Raw genomic sequence first — 17475 nt, forward strand, 5'->3', positions numbered from 1 at the left:
TTCTCTTTGAGCTTGGAAGCATTCTGGGGTGGGAATGTCGCTATCTTCTTGCATTGTCTGGGACAGCAGACCCCAGACAAAAGCCCAGGGTTTGAAATGCTGTCACAACATCAGGTTTTAGTGATAACAATAGTTAACAATGGAAGTGAGACTCAGGACTGCTGAGTCCTGTTCCTGGCTCTGCATCCACCTTCCTGTGTGAATTTGGACAACATGTCTCTCCTCTGGGAAACTTCCTCTTCAACAACTGCTGATGTGAGGCTTGAACAGTGTTTTATGAATGGCTCAGCAATTCTCTGATATGAATTATTGCAAAGGTGCAATGTAACCTAAATGAGTGATAATAGAATGTTCAATAAAAAGAACCCAAATAACCCTTATTCCTGAAGAAAGAAATGTAGAATAATAGAGACCTGGAGTGGTGTGGGTTGGAAAGGACCATCTAGCTCCACACCCCTGCCATGTGCAGCAACATCTTTAACCAGAAAAAATTATTCCACACTCCATCCAACCTGTCCTTGAATGCTTCCAGAGATGGGACAGCCACAGCTTCTCTGGGGAACCTGTGCCAGGGCCTCACCATCCTCAGGGTGAAGAATCCCAACATCTGATCTAAACCTGCCCTGCATCTGAATCACCCACAGCCTTTCAGAGCTCGGCTACTGCTTGGCCTCTGCTGTTCCATCATGTCTTACAGACAGGCACATTGCCAAGCACAATCCTATTTTGGCTGACAGTCTCTCAGGCTCAAAACAGCATTTCAGGTTTAGTGCTACCATTTCCCACATGGTTTCTGTTTCCATGTTGCTGTCAGCTTGTGAGGATGGTGCCCAACAAGGTGCAGCGTGGTCATGGCTATGAAGCTCCACCGTTACGGGTGTACGTGGAGGCTGTCGTGAGGCATCCCTGGTAAGTCCCACCGTGCTCACAGCTGGCACCCTCAGGGAATGGATCAGCCTGGGACAGGGCTGTGACCAGCCCCGGTTCTTTACACTCAGGTTAGAAGTGGAGATGGATCATGACAGAGGAATGGTGTTCTATTCAGTGGCGAGTGATCTCCTAGCTGCTAGGCCTTTTTACGGAGTAAGTATTTCCCACACTGATGTACTTGGCTGCTTTGTATTGCTGTGCTGCTGGGAGAATTCAGAGCAGTGTGCACATAGCTGTGAAAATGTGCTGTGAAGATCCTAATCACCAGTAGGCTCATTTTCTATATTGCACATAGCAAGGGAACAAGAAAAAGCACTACAAATACTTATTATCCAGGAATAAGAAAAGCTGAGTTCAGACAATGCCTGTTTTATTCCAAATTTTCTTTCATTGTAGGGGAGTTTGTAAGTAGAAAAATAAGTTCTGATTTTCAGGATATAAAGGTACAAAAGCAAAATGAGTCACTTCAGTCGCTGTGACTCTTGACATTTGAAAACTTAGACTTTATTACACTATTTTTATTTTGGTTTTTCACTCAAATGATGTTGAATAACACAGGTAGAAAATACTGGGTTGCTTTGGGGTAAAATACTTCAGATCCCTGCTGGTGCTCCATGACCAGACAGAGCAACACAATCCTCTCCAGGGAGTTAAAACTGACCAGTTCTGAATCATTTCTCCCCCAGGTTTTGACAGATGCAGTAATTACTCAGAGTTTGAAACTCATGAATTGTACCAAGGTTCCTCTGCACTTCAGGCTCTTTCTGTCTACGCCCTCTACACCCTTCAGCTTCTCCATCACAGATCCCGAAAAGAGCACCAAATCATCCCACAGCAAGAAGAGGGAAAGGGAACAGCAACCACATGTACTTTATCCACAGCAAAACATGCTGGTAGGCTCAAAAATAATAATCCTGTGTCAGAATAGAGTTTAGCAGTTGGTGTGTTAGTGTGGCCCAGATGAACCACAGAAAAACACAACCAGCATGGAAGTCTCCCAGTTTCAGGGGAAATGGTGGTGTATCAGCAAATGCTAATTACTGTCATTTTGCCTGCTATATTGCAGGTGCAGATTATTTTTTCTGCAAATAATCTTTTATGTTCCTGATGTGCTTTTCCCATCAACTCTGGCCGATAGCAAACTCCTGCAGAAAACCCTGTGAGTTTGGAACACACTTAAATCAATATACATATATATATGTTGGACAAATTAAAAGATTTTCAAGGACTGCAGTCTTCCCTCATTTCCTTGAATTAGATGGAAGCAGTGCAAGGAGAGGAAAATTTGATTAGTTTTGGGTGTACAAATTACATTAAAGGAAACAAAATCCCAGAGCAGAGAATTAGGTAACCTGCAAAGAATGAGTAACTGTCGCCTTTTTGAAGTGTGCTTCTTATTCTATTGTGTTCATTTTGACATAGAGACATACACATTTCAATTCTGCATGTGTGGGAAGAAAGAGGATTTACATGTGTAAGCTTTGGGAGCATGATATTTGTACCCTCAGGAACTCAAAACCCTTAGCTTGCTAGAGACTGTTTCTCCCCTGTGTTTCAGAGATCAGCTGTTCACCTTTACACTCCATCTCCGTTTTCTGGATTCATAGGAAATAGCTGTATTTTTTTCTTCAATTGTATTGCTTTGTTCCAGTGGGAATTTGGCTCCTGGCACGACACCTTTGGGTTCCAGTGGGAAAATATGTGCCTGGGCCTTTGTGCAACGTGTACTTTGGATTTCCTGCACACAGTGTCATCTTACGTGATGGTCATGAGAATTCCTCTTCCCACAGGTGAAAGTGTCATTCCACACAACTCTGGAGTTACTTAGGTATCAACATTTGCCAGAGACCCAGCTGCTTCCTGGATGCCAAGTGCTCCAGCTGGAGAATGGAGAGAGAAAGCTGAAGTTTAATCAAAATCTGGTCATTGAGCACAGTAACTACACTACCCAGGTAAGGTCAGGACAGGATCTCTGGGCCCTGGGAAAGGGCTATTTCAGCAGCATCTCTGACTTGGATTAGGGTTTACTCAGCCTTGAATTACAGGCACCTCTGGAGTAAATGGGGTCATCCAGGTAAGATAAGTGGCTGTGGGGTTGCTCTCTGCAGGAACTCCCAGGTGGGCTGTGCAGGTTGGGGTCACACCCTGGTGCTGGTCCCAGCTCTCTGCATGGCAGCCCGGGTGACACTCAAAGGTCCACACACCCAGTCACAGGATGACTCTGAGATGGGTCAGGGCTGTCTCAAGGAACAAACCATGCCTGAGTCACCAGGCACTGCCTCCTGCAGCACCAAAGGACTTCTGGAAAGGCTCCCAAGTCCACTGAGCACGTGTTCAAAGCCCCATTCCCAGCCTTCAGCATCCCAGTACACTGCAGGCACTTGTATTTTCTTTTCATACCAGGTATTTCTGAGGTGTGACCTGTGTCAGACTGAGCACTATATCTCAGATACAGTCAACTGCATCATAATCTTGGGGAATCTGCACAAACTGAATGACTCACAGTGGGCCATATACAGTCCTGAGGGACCAGATGCTGTAATGTCTGCAGCTCCACAGAAAACCCTAAAAACAAATGAGAACGTTCACTCCTGTTACTTCATTAAGACCACAGTGTCTGGTTTGAAAACCTGTCCCAAAAAAGCAACACACTTTTACAACAACTCGATTCACTCAAGGCTGTAGAATAGAAATTGACTCTAGTGTGAAAAAACACAGAACAATGACTCTTGATTCAGTGGTTGGGGTTAAGAATGATCCAGCTGGAGCAGGAATTATTAAAGCTCTTTAAAAATGAGGTGGGTTTTATTCTCTTTTCCCTTTCCCCTGTTTTGCAGCTGGTCCCAGTGACTGCCTACCTCACTATTCCAGTCCTGGAGCTCTCCTGTGACATGGTTGATTTCCAGACCTGCTTTGTTGCACAGACCAAGATAGAACATGTCTTCCTGTATAACCGGAGCGGCTGCAGAAGCTACTGGACTGCTTTGCTGGGTATTCTGCAATTCTGGTTTTGCAATTGGTTTCTTTGTTGTAGAGTTTCACTATTCAGTGTTTTTATCAAGACTGTATGCACTCACTTGATATCTTGGGTGCAAACATATATGGTCTGCTCTTATTCTCACTTATGTGGGCTTTTCCCTCACTTTTTTGACATTATTTTACCACTACTGATTTCAGCAGTTACTCAACATCTAACCAAAAGATTGAGTCTCAGCCCTCACATTCTTGGACATGCTCTGCTCATTTAAATCATCAGTCCTGAGAGGCAACAAGAAGCAGTGGCTCCTCATGGGTTCAGTTTGAACATGAGCCTAATGCTGTTAGTAACAGATGGGCTCCAGAGGAAAGAAGATCAGGGCCGTATTATTTCAAATGTGGAGAGCACTGATCATTGTTTCCCTTGATTAGAACATGAAAACAGAGTCTGGGCACATGCAGAGAAACTGGTTTCTCTGACAGTGTGAGACATGATTTATTAGTTGCTCAGCCGAGGTGAATTGGCCATGAGTGCTTCTTGCTGTACACACACAAAGGGTCTTGTATGGCTTTGTTTAATATTTGTCCCTTCCACTGCAGATGAACAGAAAAGGCCTAAAGCCATGGAAGTATTTTCCATCTTCCCAAATAAAGGCATTTTGGAGGCACGTGAAGGGGAGGCACCTACCAGAGAGATTCTGCAGATCAGTTTTACTGCAAGGTACAGTTAATAAGACTGAAATTGTGCTGTTGACAGAGAGCTGGGGGTGTTCAGCCTGGAGAAGGCTCTAGGGAGCCTCAGAGCCCCTTCCATTGCCTAAAGGGGCTCCAGGAGAGCTGGAGGGGGACTTGGGACAAAGTTGTAGAGTGATGGGACAAGGGGGAATGGCTTCACACTGCCAGAGGGCAGGGTTAGATTGGAAGGAACTTCAGCACTGTGAGGGTGGTGAGGCCCTGGCACAGGCTGCCCAGAGAAGCCATGGCTGCCCCATCTCTAGAATTGTTTCAGGCTAGGCTGGATGAGGCTTTGAGCAACTAGTTCTAGTGGAAGGCTTCCCTGCTCGGGGCAGGGGCTTGGAACAAGAGGAGCTTTGCTGTCTCTTCCAACCCAGGACATTCCATGATTCTGTGATGAACCAAAGACTAATTTCTCTGTTCTGATTAGGGAGACACAACTCCTGTAAAAAACAACAAAAAAATCATTTTCCATTACAAATTATATTTGGAGGTTATCATATGGTGGCAGGAAGGTAAAACAAGTCTATCCCAGTGATTTCAGTGAGCTCTGAAAACTGCTGACAGGGAAATTTCAAGCAGACTTGTTGTTGTCCTAACTTCCATCTCCTTGGAGCACAAGCCAGTGATTTCCATCACTACCGATACCGCAGTGGGATGGAGCCTTGAGCAGCTGCACTAACTGTCCCTACTTAGAGAAGCATGGTGGACCAGAAGCCTCCCCAGACTTCTGTCTAAATTTTTCTGCAGTTCTTCTGAATATGCCTGAAGCACTTCTTTTTGTCTGACACGTACGCTAATCAGCATGGCTGAAAATGCCTGGAAATACCAGAAAGCAAAGATGTTGCTGTGTAGCAGCCAGCTCATCTGTGAGGCTCTGTAGGAAGAATTCCCAACACCAGCAGAGTGTGGGATCAATGTGGCATTAGGAGATAATTATATGCAAGATATGAGATGATTTTAATAATTCACCTCCCCAGATCAGTGGTCCTTCTGCAGGGGAATTGTTTTATGAGAAGGAAAGAACAAAGACTGTCTGGCAGAACAGGCATTTGCCTCAGGCCCTTACAACAGCTGGCACTTGGACGCAGAGAAGTCCTTCAGAGGAGGGGCTCAGGAGCACTGAGTGGCATTAGCCTTGGGCAAATTATGCTCTTCACCTTGGTGCAAAACTAGAGTTGTTGTAACCTTTCTGGTGTTAATTTACAGTCTGGACTCCACTGACTGCCTCTTGTCTCAGGGGAGTGACAGAAACTTTTCCCTACAAACTTCGTCTTGGGGAGTTTTCACATCATGACAGTGCAGGTGTTTGCTCCCAGCAGAGCCTCCTTTCATTTATTCATTTAAATCAGAATTTCACAAGTATGATGATATTCTCATTTATTCAAACATGAATCCAATGTCTTCAGGCACAGACCTGAACATTCTTTTTGAACACCATGTATTGTACCCATGGAGCACAGCCCTGTGGGCTTGGCACTAACATTAGTTAGCATTCTTAGGACACCATTCTCCCCTTTTCATCCCATCCCTAAACACAGGACTGTACATAGCTGTAACTGAACTTTTTGCTGTGCATTTTAGGAGCAACACTGACTATGAAGCTGTTGTGACCATTTCTGGAATGCTGGAAGAGAAGCCTTGCAAGCTGCACCTCAGAGGGCGAGGAGTACACCGTGGGAAGGTGCATTAAGCAGGACAATGTGGGACAAATGTCAAGGTAACAGGCTGGATGCAGATGTGCCATCAGCTGAGCCTGTATTTTCATCTATGCAGTTGTTTTAGTAGGGACTGGAATTTTAGCAGAATAAAAATTTAGGTTATGAGGAAAAAAATTCTCATGGTACCTTAACCAGCCGTAATCACACTATGCTGTTACTTTTATTGCTGTGATAAGCTTACCTTTAGGCAAAGAACAAGGTTTTAAATTGCAAAGCAGCTGTGTAAGCCCTCTGCAGAGCCCAGAATGCCTTGAATTACAGCTAAGGACTATTCATACCTTAAAGTAGCTTTTGTTTAGCCTCATTTATTTGTTTGACATTAAAATGGACATTGACACATAATAAAAGCAAGAATTGGTGAATAGGCCAGCATTCCCCAGGCTGTTTTCTCAGTGCCTTACATGAAAAGGGGAAGAGCCAACTTTCCCTGAGCTCCTTGGAAAATTACCAACCTGTGTGTTTCATCATGTTTGGGCCTTGAGAACATCCCCTTCAGCAACAGAGGGAGGAACCCTTCTTCCTTTTCATTCTTTCCCCCCACATGGTTCCCATTTACTCTCACTTCTCTTTAAATTATTTTAGTATTATTTTAGTTAAAGGTCGCTGGAATTCCCACTTCTGAGTCTGTTAAATTTTCCACTCTTATTAAATAAAAGGCTTTTGTTAATGGCTCATTATCCCCTCTAAGTAATTCAATTTCTTGGCTCTAACACACAGGCCTGTGTGATTGCTGGGTGAGACAGGCTACAGCATGGGATTGTGAAAATATCAAAGAGCTCCAACTCATCATGACCTTCAACTAAAAATCATCATAAAAAGGAAACAAATGTATTGCAAGAACCCACTTGTATTATTAAGTGCAAAAACAAAAGTCAGGACAAAGAACATCTGTCTGTTACAAATTTAAAGCAGCAATGAGTAGTACATTTCTTTTTCAAGCTGAGTTTCAGTGATCTTGTTCAGCCAAGTAATAAGGGATGACAAAAGATACAAGATGGAACATGCTTGTATTAGTGCTGAAGGACTGAGCTTTCATTGATGTTCATGTAGTGCGTGCAGTAAAGGTAATGCTGTAATTTGCTTTATGTTAGGTAAGTAAATATGATTAAGCACGAGATTTTCCTTGGAGTCACACAAACTGATACTCAGACATGTATTGTAAAAGAAGGAATGGCCACATCCAAATCCTGGCTTCTAGCAATTCAACAGAACCTTTCCATTCAGGCATTTCCTGTGGAAATTATGTTCCAGTCCTTCCACTTTCCCCCACTGGAGGCTTCAGAGCAGTTCCAGCAGCAGCGAGCTACAGCCCATGCTCCAGTGTAGGGACAATTTAAGACACAGACACCTTCTGACTGGGCTAGGACAGGCACAGTTATAAAGGCAAGGATGTCAAGTTTTTGCTTCAAAAGAAGCTCTTTAAAACTTCTTACAAAATGGTGAAACCTTTTAAGGAAATGCTGGGAAAGTCTTTTCATGTGGACTGATGTCTTCATTTTGAGCAACTCTTTTTGCCAATCTGTCATACAAAAATACTGTCCCATAAACTACTCCCTCTGGTAATATTCACAGAATAAAGAGATCAATTAAATTAATAATATTCATTCATAATCACCACACTAAGGCCTGTAGTTAAATCAGCTGAGCTAATTTTTTATGTCAGGAAGCCATGTGCCAGTTTTGCATTTCCTCACCTTCTTGGCAGAGCTGAATCATTAAATTCTACTTCACAATTTCTGCCTAAAATTTTTAGATCTAGTAAAAAATCCCAGAACCCACATGATTTCAGTGGAAATCATTTGCTATGCCTAGGAAGGCAGAGAGTGAGCTGTGGGGCTGTTCTGTCAGCACTGGAGCTCACTGCCCCGGGTACTCGAACACGGCCGCTGCGCCCATGCCAGTTCCAATGCACATGGACACGACTCCATACGCTCTGAAATAAAAAACATATGAAATTAAGGAAAAGGAAAAAGCTCAGGTTTAAATCATCCAAGGAAAAAACAAAAAGATTACAGTAAGTTTGAGCTGTCTGCTGCTCTCCTGTTTTGCCAGGAGACCCCCAAGGAATTCAGGTTCAAAGCCATCCATAGGATGGAGAAACCTTAACCCAAAAGGAGAGTTACTACCTCAGCCAAGAGACAGAGAAAGCTTAACACAAACTGGTTACCCCTGAGCCTGTGGGAGCTGCACACCCAGCAGGTGAGGCCAGTACTGATGGCTCAGCACTCACCTCTTCCCCCTGCGCTTCAGTTCGTTGAGCAAAGTGACGACCTGCCGAGCACCAGTACAGCCCAGGGGGTGCCCCAGTGCTATGGCTCCTCCCAGGGGGTTCACCTTCTCCATGGGAATGCCCAGCTTTTCAACACAGTACACAGCCTGGAAAGACACAGGGAATAATTTCATGGAAATGCTCTTGCCTTCCTTAGTTCTCAGCTCTCCTCCTCCAGGTCAAACTCCAGCTAGGCCATCGTTCTCAGGGGAAAGGAGTGGAACTGATCCAATGCACACAGAAGTGAGCTCAAACTGTCCATCTCAAACTGAGCCCACACACATTCAGACAGACAACCTGACAATAAATCATAGCCCTGGTGAAACAGATGTTGCAAGTTGCTATGAGAGTACAATAGCCAATTCTTACTTAGTGGATGCTTTTTTTAATGCTAAGCTGTATAAGCAATGCCCTGGTCATTTTTATTTGAAGGAAAAGGAAAATAGTCTGCACATGTTACTAACATTTGGTTGAAGATGTACTATGTGGAACAAATTAAAAATCTTAACCTGAAGACCAAGCTGAAACACTCTCAGTTGCCAAGCTGTGTAGCAACACAAACGTGATGCTCACTCACCTGGCTTGCAAAGGCTTCATTAATTTCATATATATCAATGTCATTCAGAGTCAGACCTATGGGCCAGAAAAGTCAAGAGTTAAAAAGAGATATTTTTGCCTCATGACTATATCAAAGAAAGTAATTGCCTGATAGCTTCCCTCTATGAATTCCAACTCTACTCAATCTAAAAAAGAGGAACTTCAGCTCCATGTGGAGTATCTACACTTGAAAAAGTTTATGTACAACAATGTCTAAAGACTGCAAAACGTCAGTGCATGGCATTGTGTCACTGAGTCTGGCAAGTTTCCTCAGATTAAGTGTGATTTCTCTGCAGAGGGATTAAGGATTGAGGGTGTTTGGAGAGTGAAAGATAAAGCTACAGGTGGGCATGTGACTGCAGCCAGGCCAGGCTAAATCAGCTCATCATCTACAAAACCTGTTAAACCCAGTAAGTGTAGTAAAAAACCTAAATAAGATGACAAAATTATAAAGAACATAAAAAACCAAACACAAAACCACCCCCTATACACTGGTCATAATGAACAAGGGAAAACAGCACTAAGTGAACACTAAATCACTTGCCACATGTCAACTCTTGTTGAGCCTCTGCAGGGATTTACTCCTGAGCTTCTCAAAGGTGAGTGAATGACAATTTACACACCAGTACAAGGGAAAAGCATTTCAACCATCTGAGGGAGGACCTCTTTTAAGGTTTCAGATTTAACTTCACGGTTCCTGGGGCCAAGAGCTGCACATGCTTGAATAATATAATGTTAAATCTCAATCCAAGGAGTCTGATTTGCTTGTGCCCAGCACTGCCTGAGTGGCAGGTGGTTCTCACCTGCCTTTTCCACAGCAACAGGGATGGCGTAGGCCGGTCCTATGCCCATCACATCGGGTGGAACCCCCACCACAGCAAAGGACCTGAGCACGCCCAGCACCGGCAGTCCCAGCTGTGCTGCCTTGGAGCGCTTTGCCAGGAGAACAGCAGCTGCTCCATCGCTGACCTGGCTGGCATTCCCTGTTGGAAGAGACCTATTAACATGCTTTTTGTTCTAGTGAAGGCAGGGAAACCAGAGGAACAGCACAAATGTAACACTGAGCTGACCTGCTGTAGTGCTTCCATCCTCTTTGAAGGCAGGTTTCAGCTTTGCCAAGCCTTCCAGTGTTGTGGAGGGCCTGATCCCTTCATCTTGGTGCACAGTGATTGTTTTTTTGTTGCCCTCATTATCTGCAACAGTGGTCTTCACTGGAACAATCTCTGTTTTAAACAGTCCCATCTGCTGAGCTTTTGCTGCTCTGGTGAAAAAAAAAAAAAAAAAAAGAGTATGAAAGGTTAAAATATATTTTGAAGGTGAACTGCAGGAGAACTGAAGGAAAGCAGTCTGACAGAGAATGAACTAAGGTGGGATTTGGTACATCATTGATGATTGGTGGTCAAGACAAGAGGCAAATTCTTATTTGCATTCATGGGAAGACAAACTTTTTACCTCTACATCAACATTATGAGCATTGTCCCCAAATCTGGATCACTCATTTCAAAGCAAGAGCCCCATTCTGTTCCCATCAATACCTCTGTGCCTTGACTGACCACCACCAGCCCCCAACATGAAGTTTTATGTGTTCAGGGGTACAGCCACATCACAAATGTAAGAGAATAAATGAACCCTGAACTATCAGCAGTCAACAACTGTCATGACCAGACAGAATACATTAACTAAACCAGAATTAGCTCAAGCCATGTAGATTTAATCTTTCTTATCAACAAGCTATTTTAAAAGCCTTCAAAGTAGAGCTTATTTAGATTTACCTTCCAGAGGTAAATCCTTCACAGAGAATACAAACTGGAGACTAGAAGCTTGTTTTACCCCTTCATCACTTTGCACTTTTACCAATAAAATGAAAATTTTCAATGCTCCCAGGTAAGCGAGAACTGGAGCAAAGTACTGAAGGACAGGTCAGTAACTCCACAGATATCCTGAGACCAAGGCCAGAAAGTCAGCCCTTGCCTCATGTGAGAGTTAGAATCACATTCACATACTCTTTTTGGTTATCAGTTCCATGGCAGTGAGAAAGGCTGGCATGCCAAGTTCCCTGAGCAGCAGGGCCGGAATTTAAAGGTTAACTACCCTGTGCAGTGGCTTCCTGTGTTAGATAAATAACTGGACCAGGCTGATGCTTGAACAGAGCTCTGAAATCAAGTTTAACTCTTTGATGGCAGAAACTTTACCCTATCACCTGCCACTGCTCTGCCAGTAGAGTCCTACAGATTCAGGGGTCAGTTGACTTTGGCAGTGATTTAAGCCAAGAGGAAGGTTATCAGAGGTAGGACTGGACTCACTCAGAGCCAAACACCTGCAGCAAGGACAAGCCACTCTTCTCACAAGCTCAGCAGTTCACTACAGACAGCCACACTCAACTGTTCCCTCATGGGAGAGGCTCCTGCTGCTCCCACGTTCAGGTTCCAGTGATCCTGAGCCAAAGCCACTGTGAAAATACCTCACCATGCACTCATCCCAGAAACCTCCCTGAGGTTCTGTCATAGAAACACAAAATGGTTTGGGTTGGAAGGGACCTTAAAGATCATCCAGTTCCACCTCCACTGCCATGGGCAGGGACTGCTGGATGCTGAAACAAGCAGGGTACTCACTGTTCAGGGTCTGTGTGCCCAGTGATACTTGTGTGAGGTGAGTCACACAATCCCAGTACAGCTCTGGACTCCAGTTCCCTCATCACACACAATTCTGCACAGGCACTGAATTTCGGTCAGACCCTCAAGCTTCTTTGCTCATTATCAAGGACTGGAAGGCAACACAAAGGCTGCACTTCACCAGGAAGTAGCAGTGTGTTTTCTAGCTCTACTTATTTCTTAACTAAAAGGTTAAATCCAAAAGGTCTAACAAAAAAAAAAAAAAAAAACAAACCACATTTACTTTTGTTGGGAAGCCAAGGCAAAGGCATCTTGCTTCTTTCGGGAAACTCCAAACTTCTCTGCCACATTTTCTGAGGTTATTCTGGGGAAAAAACATCACAGAGTTAATCCTAGGACACATCTAATGGGGCTGCAGTTGGTTTCTACTAAGATCACACCAGGTACAAGCAGTGGCTTTAGTTTGAAAGCTAACTGCTGCCTTCTCAACTTAGAACTGCTGTCAGGAGCTAATCCTGAATCAAACCTAGGACCAGAACAATGTTCAAATCTGTTCTCCTTGCTCAACAAGCCATTGATCTTAAGACAGATCTTAAATCTTTGATCAGAGTTGGTGATTTCCCCCATTTTACATCATTAATCTTCCACCACAACCAAGGATGCCAACGTACACAGCTCCAAGCTCACCACATTCAGGTCAATTTGTAACTATGGTCACTGAGGAGACACAGCATCTATAAAACCCTTAAACTGTGGGAAGTGGAAACACTTACCCCATAGGAATAAGGCAGTCTCGAGCTTTGGGGTTATCCATCATGTTGGAACTGATATCACCAGGGTTATTGGCACTTCTGAGGGACATTGTTTCCACACTAAGCACAAGAAAAATTTGAATTGCTCCATTAAGACTGATCAAAACTCAATATCCTGACAACATGCTTTCCTATTATTCCACAGAAACACAGCTGCTAATTAGGAACTGGTTGAGGCAGAAGCTCTTTAATCATCAACTTAAGACTTATCATGAAATGAAAACAGATTGTGAGATTCAACTGGTTCTTGCTTCACTAGAACAGGATACCAATGTCAACAGTTAATTTCTTGTGTTTCCACAGCTAGAAAGGAATTGCTATGATTCTAGCACATTTGTCCTCAAACATAATGAGGTTCAAGGGCTGGAGTTTTCAGTGAAATTGTCAACAGACACAAAAATCTTAAGAATCAGACACTCAGATCTTAAGAACAGGTTGGCAGTAGAAAAAGAAGTATTGAGCAAAGCATGGCAAAGAGATTTCAGTGTGTTGCACCATTTGTGTTTCACAACACGAAGAATTTCAGACATGGATCGCACAGGGTGCAATCTTTCACCCACAAATTAATTAACACATTGAAGATACTCAAATTCACTGCAGAAATACAAAGCTATCACTTTAAGACTCATGAGCTTTTGTAAGGTCAATCTAGATTATGAAACCTACAATGGGAAGAGGGTTTGAATTCTACTCTGCACCACACAAATACCTTCATGAAGAATAACAAAGAAAATATTCCTGGAAAATGAAAGGCAAGCAGAAAGTAAGGCAGCTTGTAGTAAGTGCTATCAGCAGTTTAATCTAGCTCAAAGATGGGACACTTCATCTTTGACTTCAGCTGTATCTGCTCCTGGAGGAAGCCATAGCCATAGGAATGGGTTTTAAGTAAGAGAAACCCCAGCTACAGTCTTTTGTGTTTTCATTCAGGGTTTCTCCACTCTGTGGAAAAGTAAGACTTGAGATAAACCCAGCTCCCAAAAGCTATTTGTAACTTATGGAATGTGTGTCTTCATGGAGGACCCTGCAGGGCAAAGGCCAGACAGCTTCCCACAACAAAACCCAGTGTCTGGCATACCCAGGGGTGCAAAGGCCATCGGTCCTTTTAAGCCCAATATATTGGTGGACATTACTGTGTGCAGTAGTAATTAATGAAAGATTAGAGTCATTAGGCTATAAAAAAAAGAGAAACACAGTATTTTAGCTTCAGGATTACTGAACAGTTTTGGTTTTTTTATTCCTTCTTCTGAAGTCATGTGTATATGGTCACTAGTATTTCCCCAAAACCAACCTAACATTTATATAATCCTCCAAAAAATAAACATTGCTTGTGATATTAGGACTGAAGCACAGAACAGCTCGTCTGTCCAGCACAGTACAGATCCTGTACATCTGCAGAACACTCATTAGCTCACGTAGGATATTAATTTCTTCATCCAAGAGAGCTGCTTGTCTTTCAAGAGGCAATTTAATTGGAGATTAGCTAAAAAGCTAATTATGGCAGGCTATTGCACAGGAACAGAGTGTTACCTTCAGGAAGCCTAAGCAAGCACTATGAAAATACTTCCTTACCCACAGGCCAAGCCAATGTCATACGATCCATTTCGGATGCCACCTGTAACAGCAGTGCATAAATATTCTTACTGTCATCAGGAGCAAAAGCATTTCCAGCCCAGCTGCAGTTTCCAAACACCTGAGCACCCACTACAGCCAAATGGGCACTTCTTTACCCTCCTGCCTGCCAGAGTGAGAGCCAGGCCAAGCAGCTGATGGGGCTGAGGACTAACATGGGGCCAGAGGGAACTGGAGGGACCCTTCTGGAAGCTGCTTGATATGGAGGTGATGGTGGAATTTATTCCCAGAAAACCAAGTCATTTGTCTAGGGATAAACTTGGCCTCAAGGATATAAAAGTATTTAGCTAACACTACACTGAAACTTCCCTACAGCACATTATCAGTGTTTTACAGCTCAGAGAGACTGGAGGACAAGAGGAATGAGCCCTTAGGATGGGACAGGCATGGACTCTGATGCCAGTGCCCACAACACCTACCAGCTATGTTGATAATGGCCTGTAGCCCAGAGGAGCACTGCCGGTTCACACTGGAGCACGGCACCGTCTCTGGAATACCACTGGAAAACAAGACAGTGTTGGCAAAGGCTCAGTAATAAAAAACCAACAATAACCCAAAGCTCTAAAGAGTGCATTAATCCACTTGATTAAATTTTAACTCTCAAATTCCAGGCAGATCCCTTTATCCATTTCTTGATCTATCTGGTCCTGCACCAAGGGAAAGCAAAGTTCAAAGATAATTTCCTCACTTCATCTGCAAGTGACTAGAAGTGCTCTGTCCCCATGGGTCTGTCTTCAGAAGGTGCTCTGTAAGCAAGGCCCTCCCCTGGAGATCCTGAGCTCTGACCCAGGCCAGAAACCCTGAAAAGTTCTATAATATTCATAATTATAGCTGGCTGGCTATGCCTGCACCTCTCTAAAGTGGTAGCTGTGCAGTGATTAACAGAAGCAAACAATGGCAACAGAAACTGACTGAAATATTTGGAATCTAGGATCCATCAAAAATATGTGGAATCTAGGATCCAGCTCAGTGCAAGCCATTGACCAGCACTGGGCAATGACAGAAAGATCTGAGCCCATCCACAGTTTTGGGACCAGATGCAGAAGAGAGAGGGGCAGCCTCACAGTGCAGCTGGGAGCCCACAAAACATTGTGTCCCTTTCAGAGGCCCAACACAGGCAACACAAACAGATCAGCTTCACCTGCCTCCCTGTCTCTGCCATCAGTGTTCTCTGAGTGCTCGATCAAAGTCCAGTTTCTAGGCAAAAGGTGATTTGTTGTAATTCCTGGGAGTGCATGAGCCTCGCTGTAATCTCCAACCCTGTCCTACTCCATAGCCCAAGGAGGAGAGGAAGAACCTCAGTCTGGCTGAGAGCTTACCTTAGAAACTGTGCAACTCTTGCAATCAAGGCACCAGCTCCAGGCTGCAGCACATTTCCTGAGTGCAAAGACAATTCCAGTCAATTGGCTGTGTTCCTCTCACAGGCACTGAAGGGATGTTCCCATCACCACAGCCCGGTACTGCTCAGCCCCAGATCAGAGCCCCACCACCAACAGGACAGGCATGAAATCCTAATGCTACACACTAATCCCTTTCAGCCCCACAAGACTTGTGAGCATCCCACATGAGGAGCCTGTCCCACACTGCTGTCCAGACCAGGAGTTTCACCAGGCAGAGGCACTCACTCACCCACACAGATGTCTCCCAGGACTTCAGGGCGGAGGTTGACATCCTGAAGGACAGCTGTCATCACAGCAGCCAGCAGCTCATCGGGTGTTGTGTCCTAAAAGCACAGGGGACCAGCACCGTCAGTGAACACCAGTAAGTGCCCTGTCACCAGTTCAGCCTCACACCATTTCAGAGGGCTGGCCAGTGGCACTAAGGCAGCTTTACTCCACTTCTCAGCTCACTGTGGTTGTTGTTTTCCTACCACAGCAGAATTACCTGCATGTTTTTACCCCAGGTTTCCTTCAGGCACTGTAACACACATGCTGCTTTCTTTCTCACCTTCCTTGGATTTGTAGGAACGTGCTCTGCAGGGCCTTCAAAGTCACACACAACTACAGAGATTTATGTGCCAAGACGCAGTAAATGGAGCCCCTCCATTGATTTTGTGAAAGAAACAGGGGTGACCCCTCAGCTAGTGGGAAGTACCGCCAGCGTGAGGAGACCTGTTTGGAAGGATGACAAGGAACGAGCACCCTCTGGGGTCATCCTGGCACCCTGTTCTTTCCCAGGACTCCGTGGATGCCACCCAGGGAGGAGCAGGTTCCAGAAGGGTGGCAGGTCCGTGCCAAGCTGTGCAGTGAGGGACACGCCGCGGCTGCTCCGTGTGCCAAGGCAGGTGACAGGACTGCGATGGCTCCCTGGGCTGCCGGGGGAGCTGGGGACCCCTCGGGACAATGCCCGACTCCTTTAGGGGATCCACTGGCCCTCCCACCCCCAGCCTTAAAACCATCATCCAGCGTCCAGATTTAGACTCTTCCAGAGCAGAGCAGCTCCGGGGCGGTGTCTGGCAAGCAGCGGTGCAGCACCCAGGCGTGCACGGAGGGGAGCCGAAGAAGGGGGAAGCCGTTTCCCAACGGGGATGCCAAGCACCTGTGGGGACCTGCAGGAGAGGCAGGATCCCCGGCCCGTACCTTGAAGCCGCCGCGGCGGGCGCGGCCGATAGCGGTCCTGCGGCCGTGCACCACCACCACGTCGTCGGGGCTGCTGGCCCGCGGGGGGCCCCCGGCGCAGGGCACAGCCCTGGGGGCGGCCCCCGGCCCCGGTGCGGCCCCGGCCAAGTGCCCGAGCACCAGCTGCGCCCGCCGCGCCGCCGCCGCCATCTTGTCACCGCACCGGGCCGCTCGTCTGCATGACCACGCCCCTTCATTTGCATACCGGGAACGAGAGTCCTATTTTACATGACCAAGCCCCCTAATTTGTATGCCAGAGAGTGGGGGTAATCTATGTTCATTTGCATGGCCCGCCCCTTCATTTGCATACCGGGAGCAAGATTCCTAGCGCCACAACCACGCCCCCTAATTTGCATATCAATGTGCAGACGTAGATGTGTTCATTTGCATTCTCCGCTCCCTTAATCTGCATGACCACGCCCCACAAAACCACGCTCCGCCGCCGAAGCCAACCCATCAACCGGGATAATGGAAAAATAAAAAAGGAAGGGAAAAAAGGGATAGAAAGAGGGGAAAAGGGAAAAAAAGTAAAAGAAAATGAAGGGAAGGGAAGGGAAGGGAAGGGAAGGGAAGGGA

At 45.4% G+C, this 17475-nt stretch overlaps 2 protein-coding genes across 4 annotated transcripts in view; one reads left to right on the top strand and one right to left on the bottom strand.

Annotated features, from left to right (window-relative positions):
• The window catches only part of DLEC1 (DLEC1 cilia and flagella associated protein), a 33701-nt gene extending 26191 nt beyond the window's left edge, over nucleotides 1-7510 (top strand). Inside the window, exons 32-38 of the mRNA XM_019005686.2 lie at nucleotides 815-909; nucleotides 999-1083; nucleotides 1617-1823; nucleotides 2721-2882; nucleotides 3768-3921; nucleotides 4507-4627; nucleotides 6226-7510. Coding sequence (XP_018861231.2) covers nucleotides 815-909; nucleotides 999-1083; nucleotides 1617-1823; nucleotides 2721-2882; nucleotides 3768-3921; nucleotides 4507-4627; nucleotides 6226-6334 — 933 coding nt within the window. The 3' untranslated portion in view covers nucleotides 6335-7510. The remainder of the gene's footprint in view (nucleotides 1-814; nucleotides 910-998; nucleotides 1084-1616; nucleotides 1824-2720; nucleotides 2883-3767; nucleotides 3922-4506; nucleotides 4628-6225) is intronic.
• On the bottom strand, nucleotides 6007-17064 carry ACAA1 (acetyl-CoA acyltransferase 1). Of its 3 annotated transcripts, none has more exons than XM_015618437.3 (12): nucleotides 16861-17064; nucleotides 15911-16004; nucleotides 15601-15658; nucleotides 14701-14780; nucleotides 14222-14264; nucleotides 12614-12712; nucleotides 12124-12204; nucleotides 10299-10489; nucleotides 10032-10211; nucleotides 9209-9264; nucleotides 8593-8738; nucleotides 6007-8295 (listed from the first exon to the last, which is right to left on the bottom strand). In XM_015618437.3, the coding sequence occupies exons 1-12, from the start codon at nucleotides 17047-17049 to the stop codon at nucleotides 8220-8222; spliced, it is 1293 nt and encodes a 430-aa protein (XP_015473923.1). In that variant the 5' UTR covers nucleotides 17050-17064; the 3' UTR covers nucleotides 6007-8219. The 3 variants fall into 3 exon arrangements, with proteins under 3 accessions (XP_015473923.1, XP_015473924.1, XP_033375982.1); XM_015618438.3 differs by lacking the exon at nucleotides 16861-17064 and adding an exon at nucleotides 16229-16404; XM_033520091.1 differs by lacking the exon at nucleotides 16861-17064 and adding an exon at nucleotides 16166-16186.
• Between the last annotated feature and the right edge of the window lie 411 nt (nucleotides 17065-17475).

This window comes from Parus major, chromosome 2 (assembly GCF_001522545.3).
Source record: "Parus major isolate Abel chromosome 2, Parus_major1.1, whole genome shotgun sequence".
In the NCBI taxonomy this organism is placed as follows: Eukaryota; Metazoa; Chordata; class Aves; order Passeriformes; family Paridae; genus Parus; species Parus major.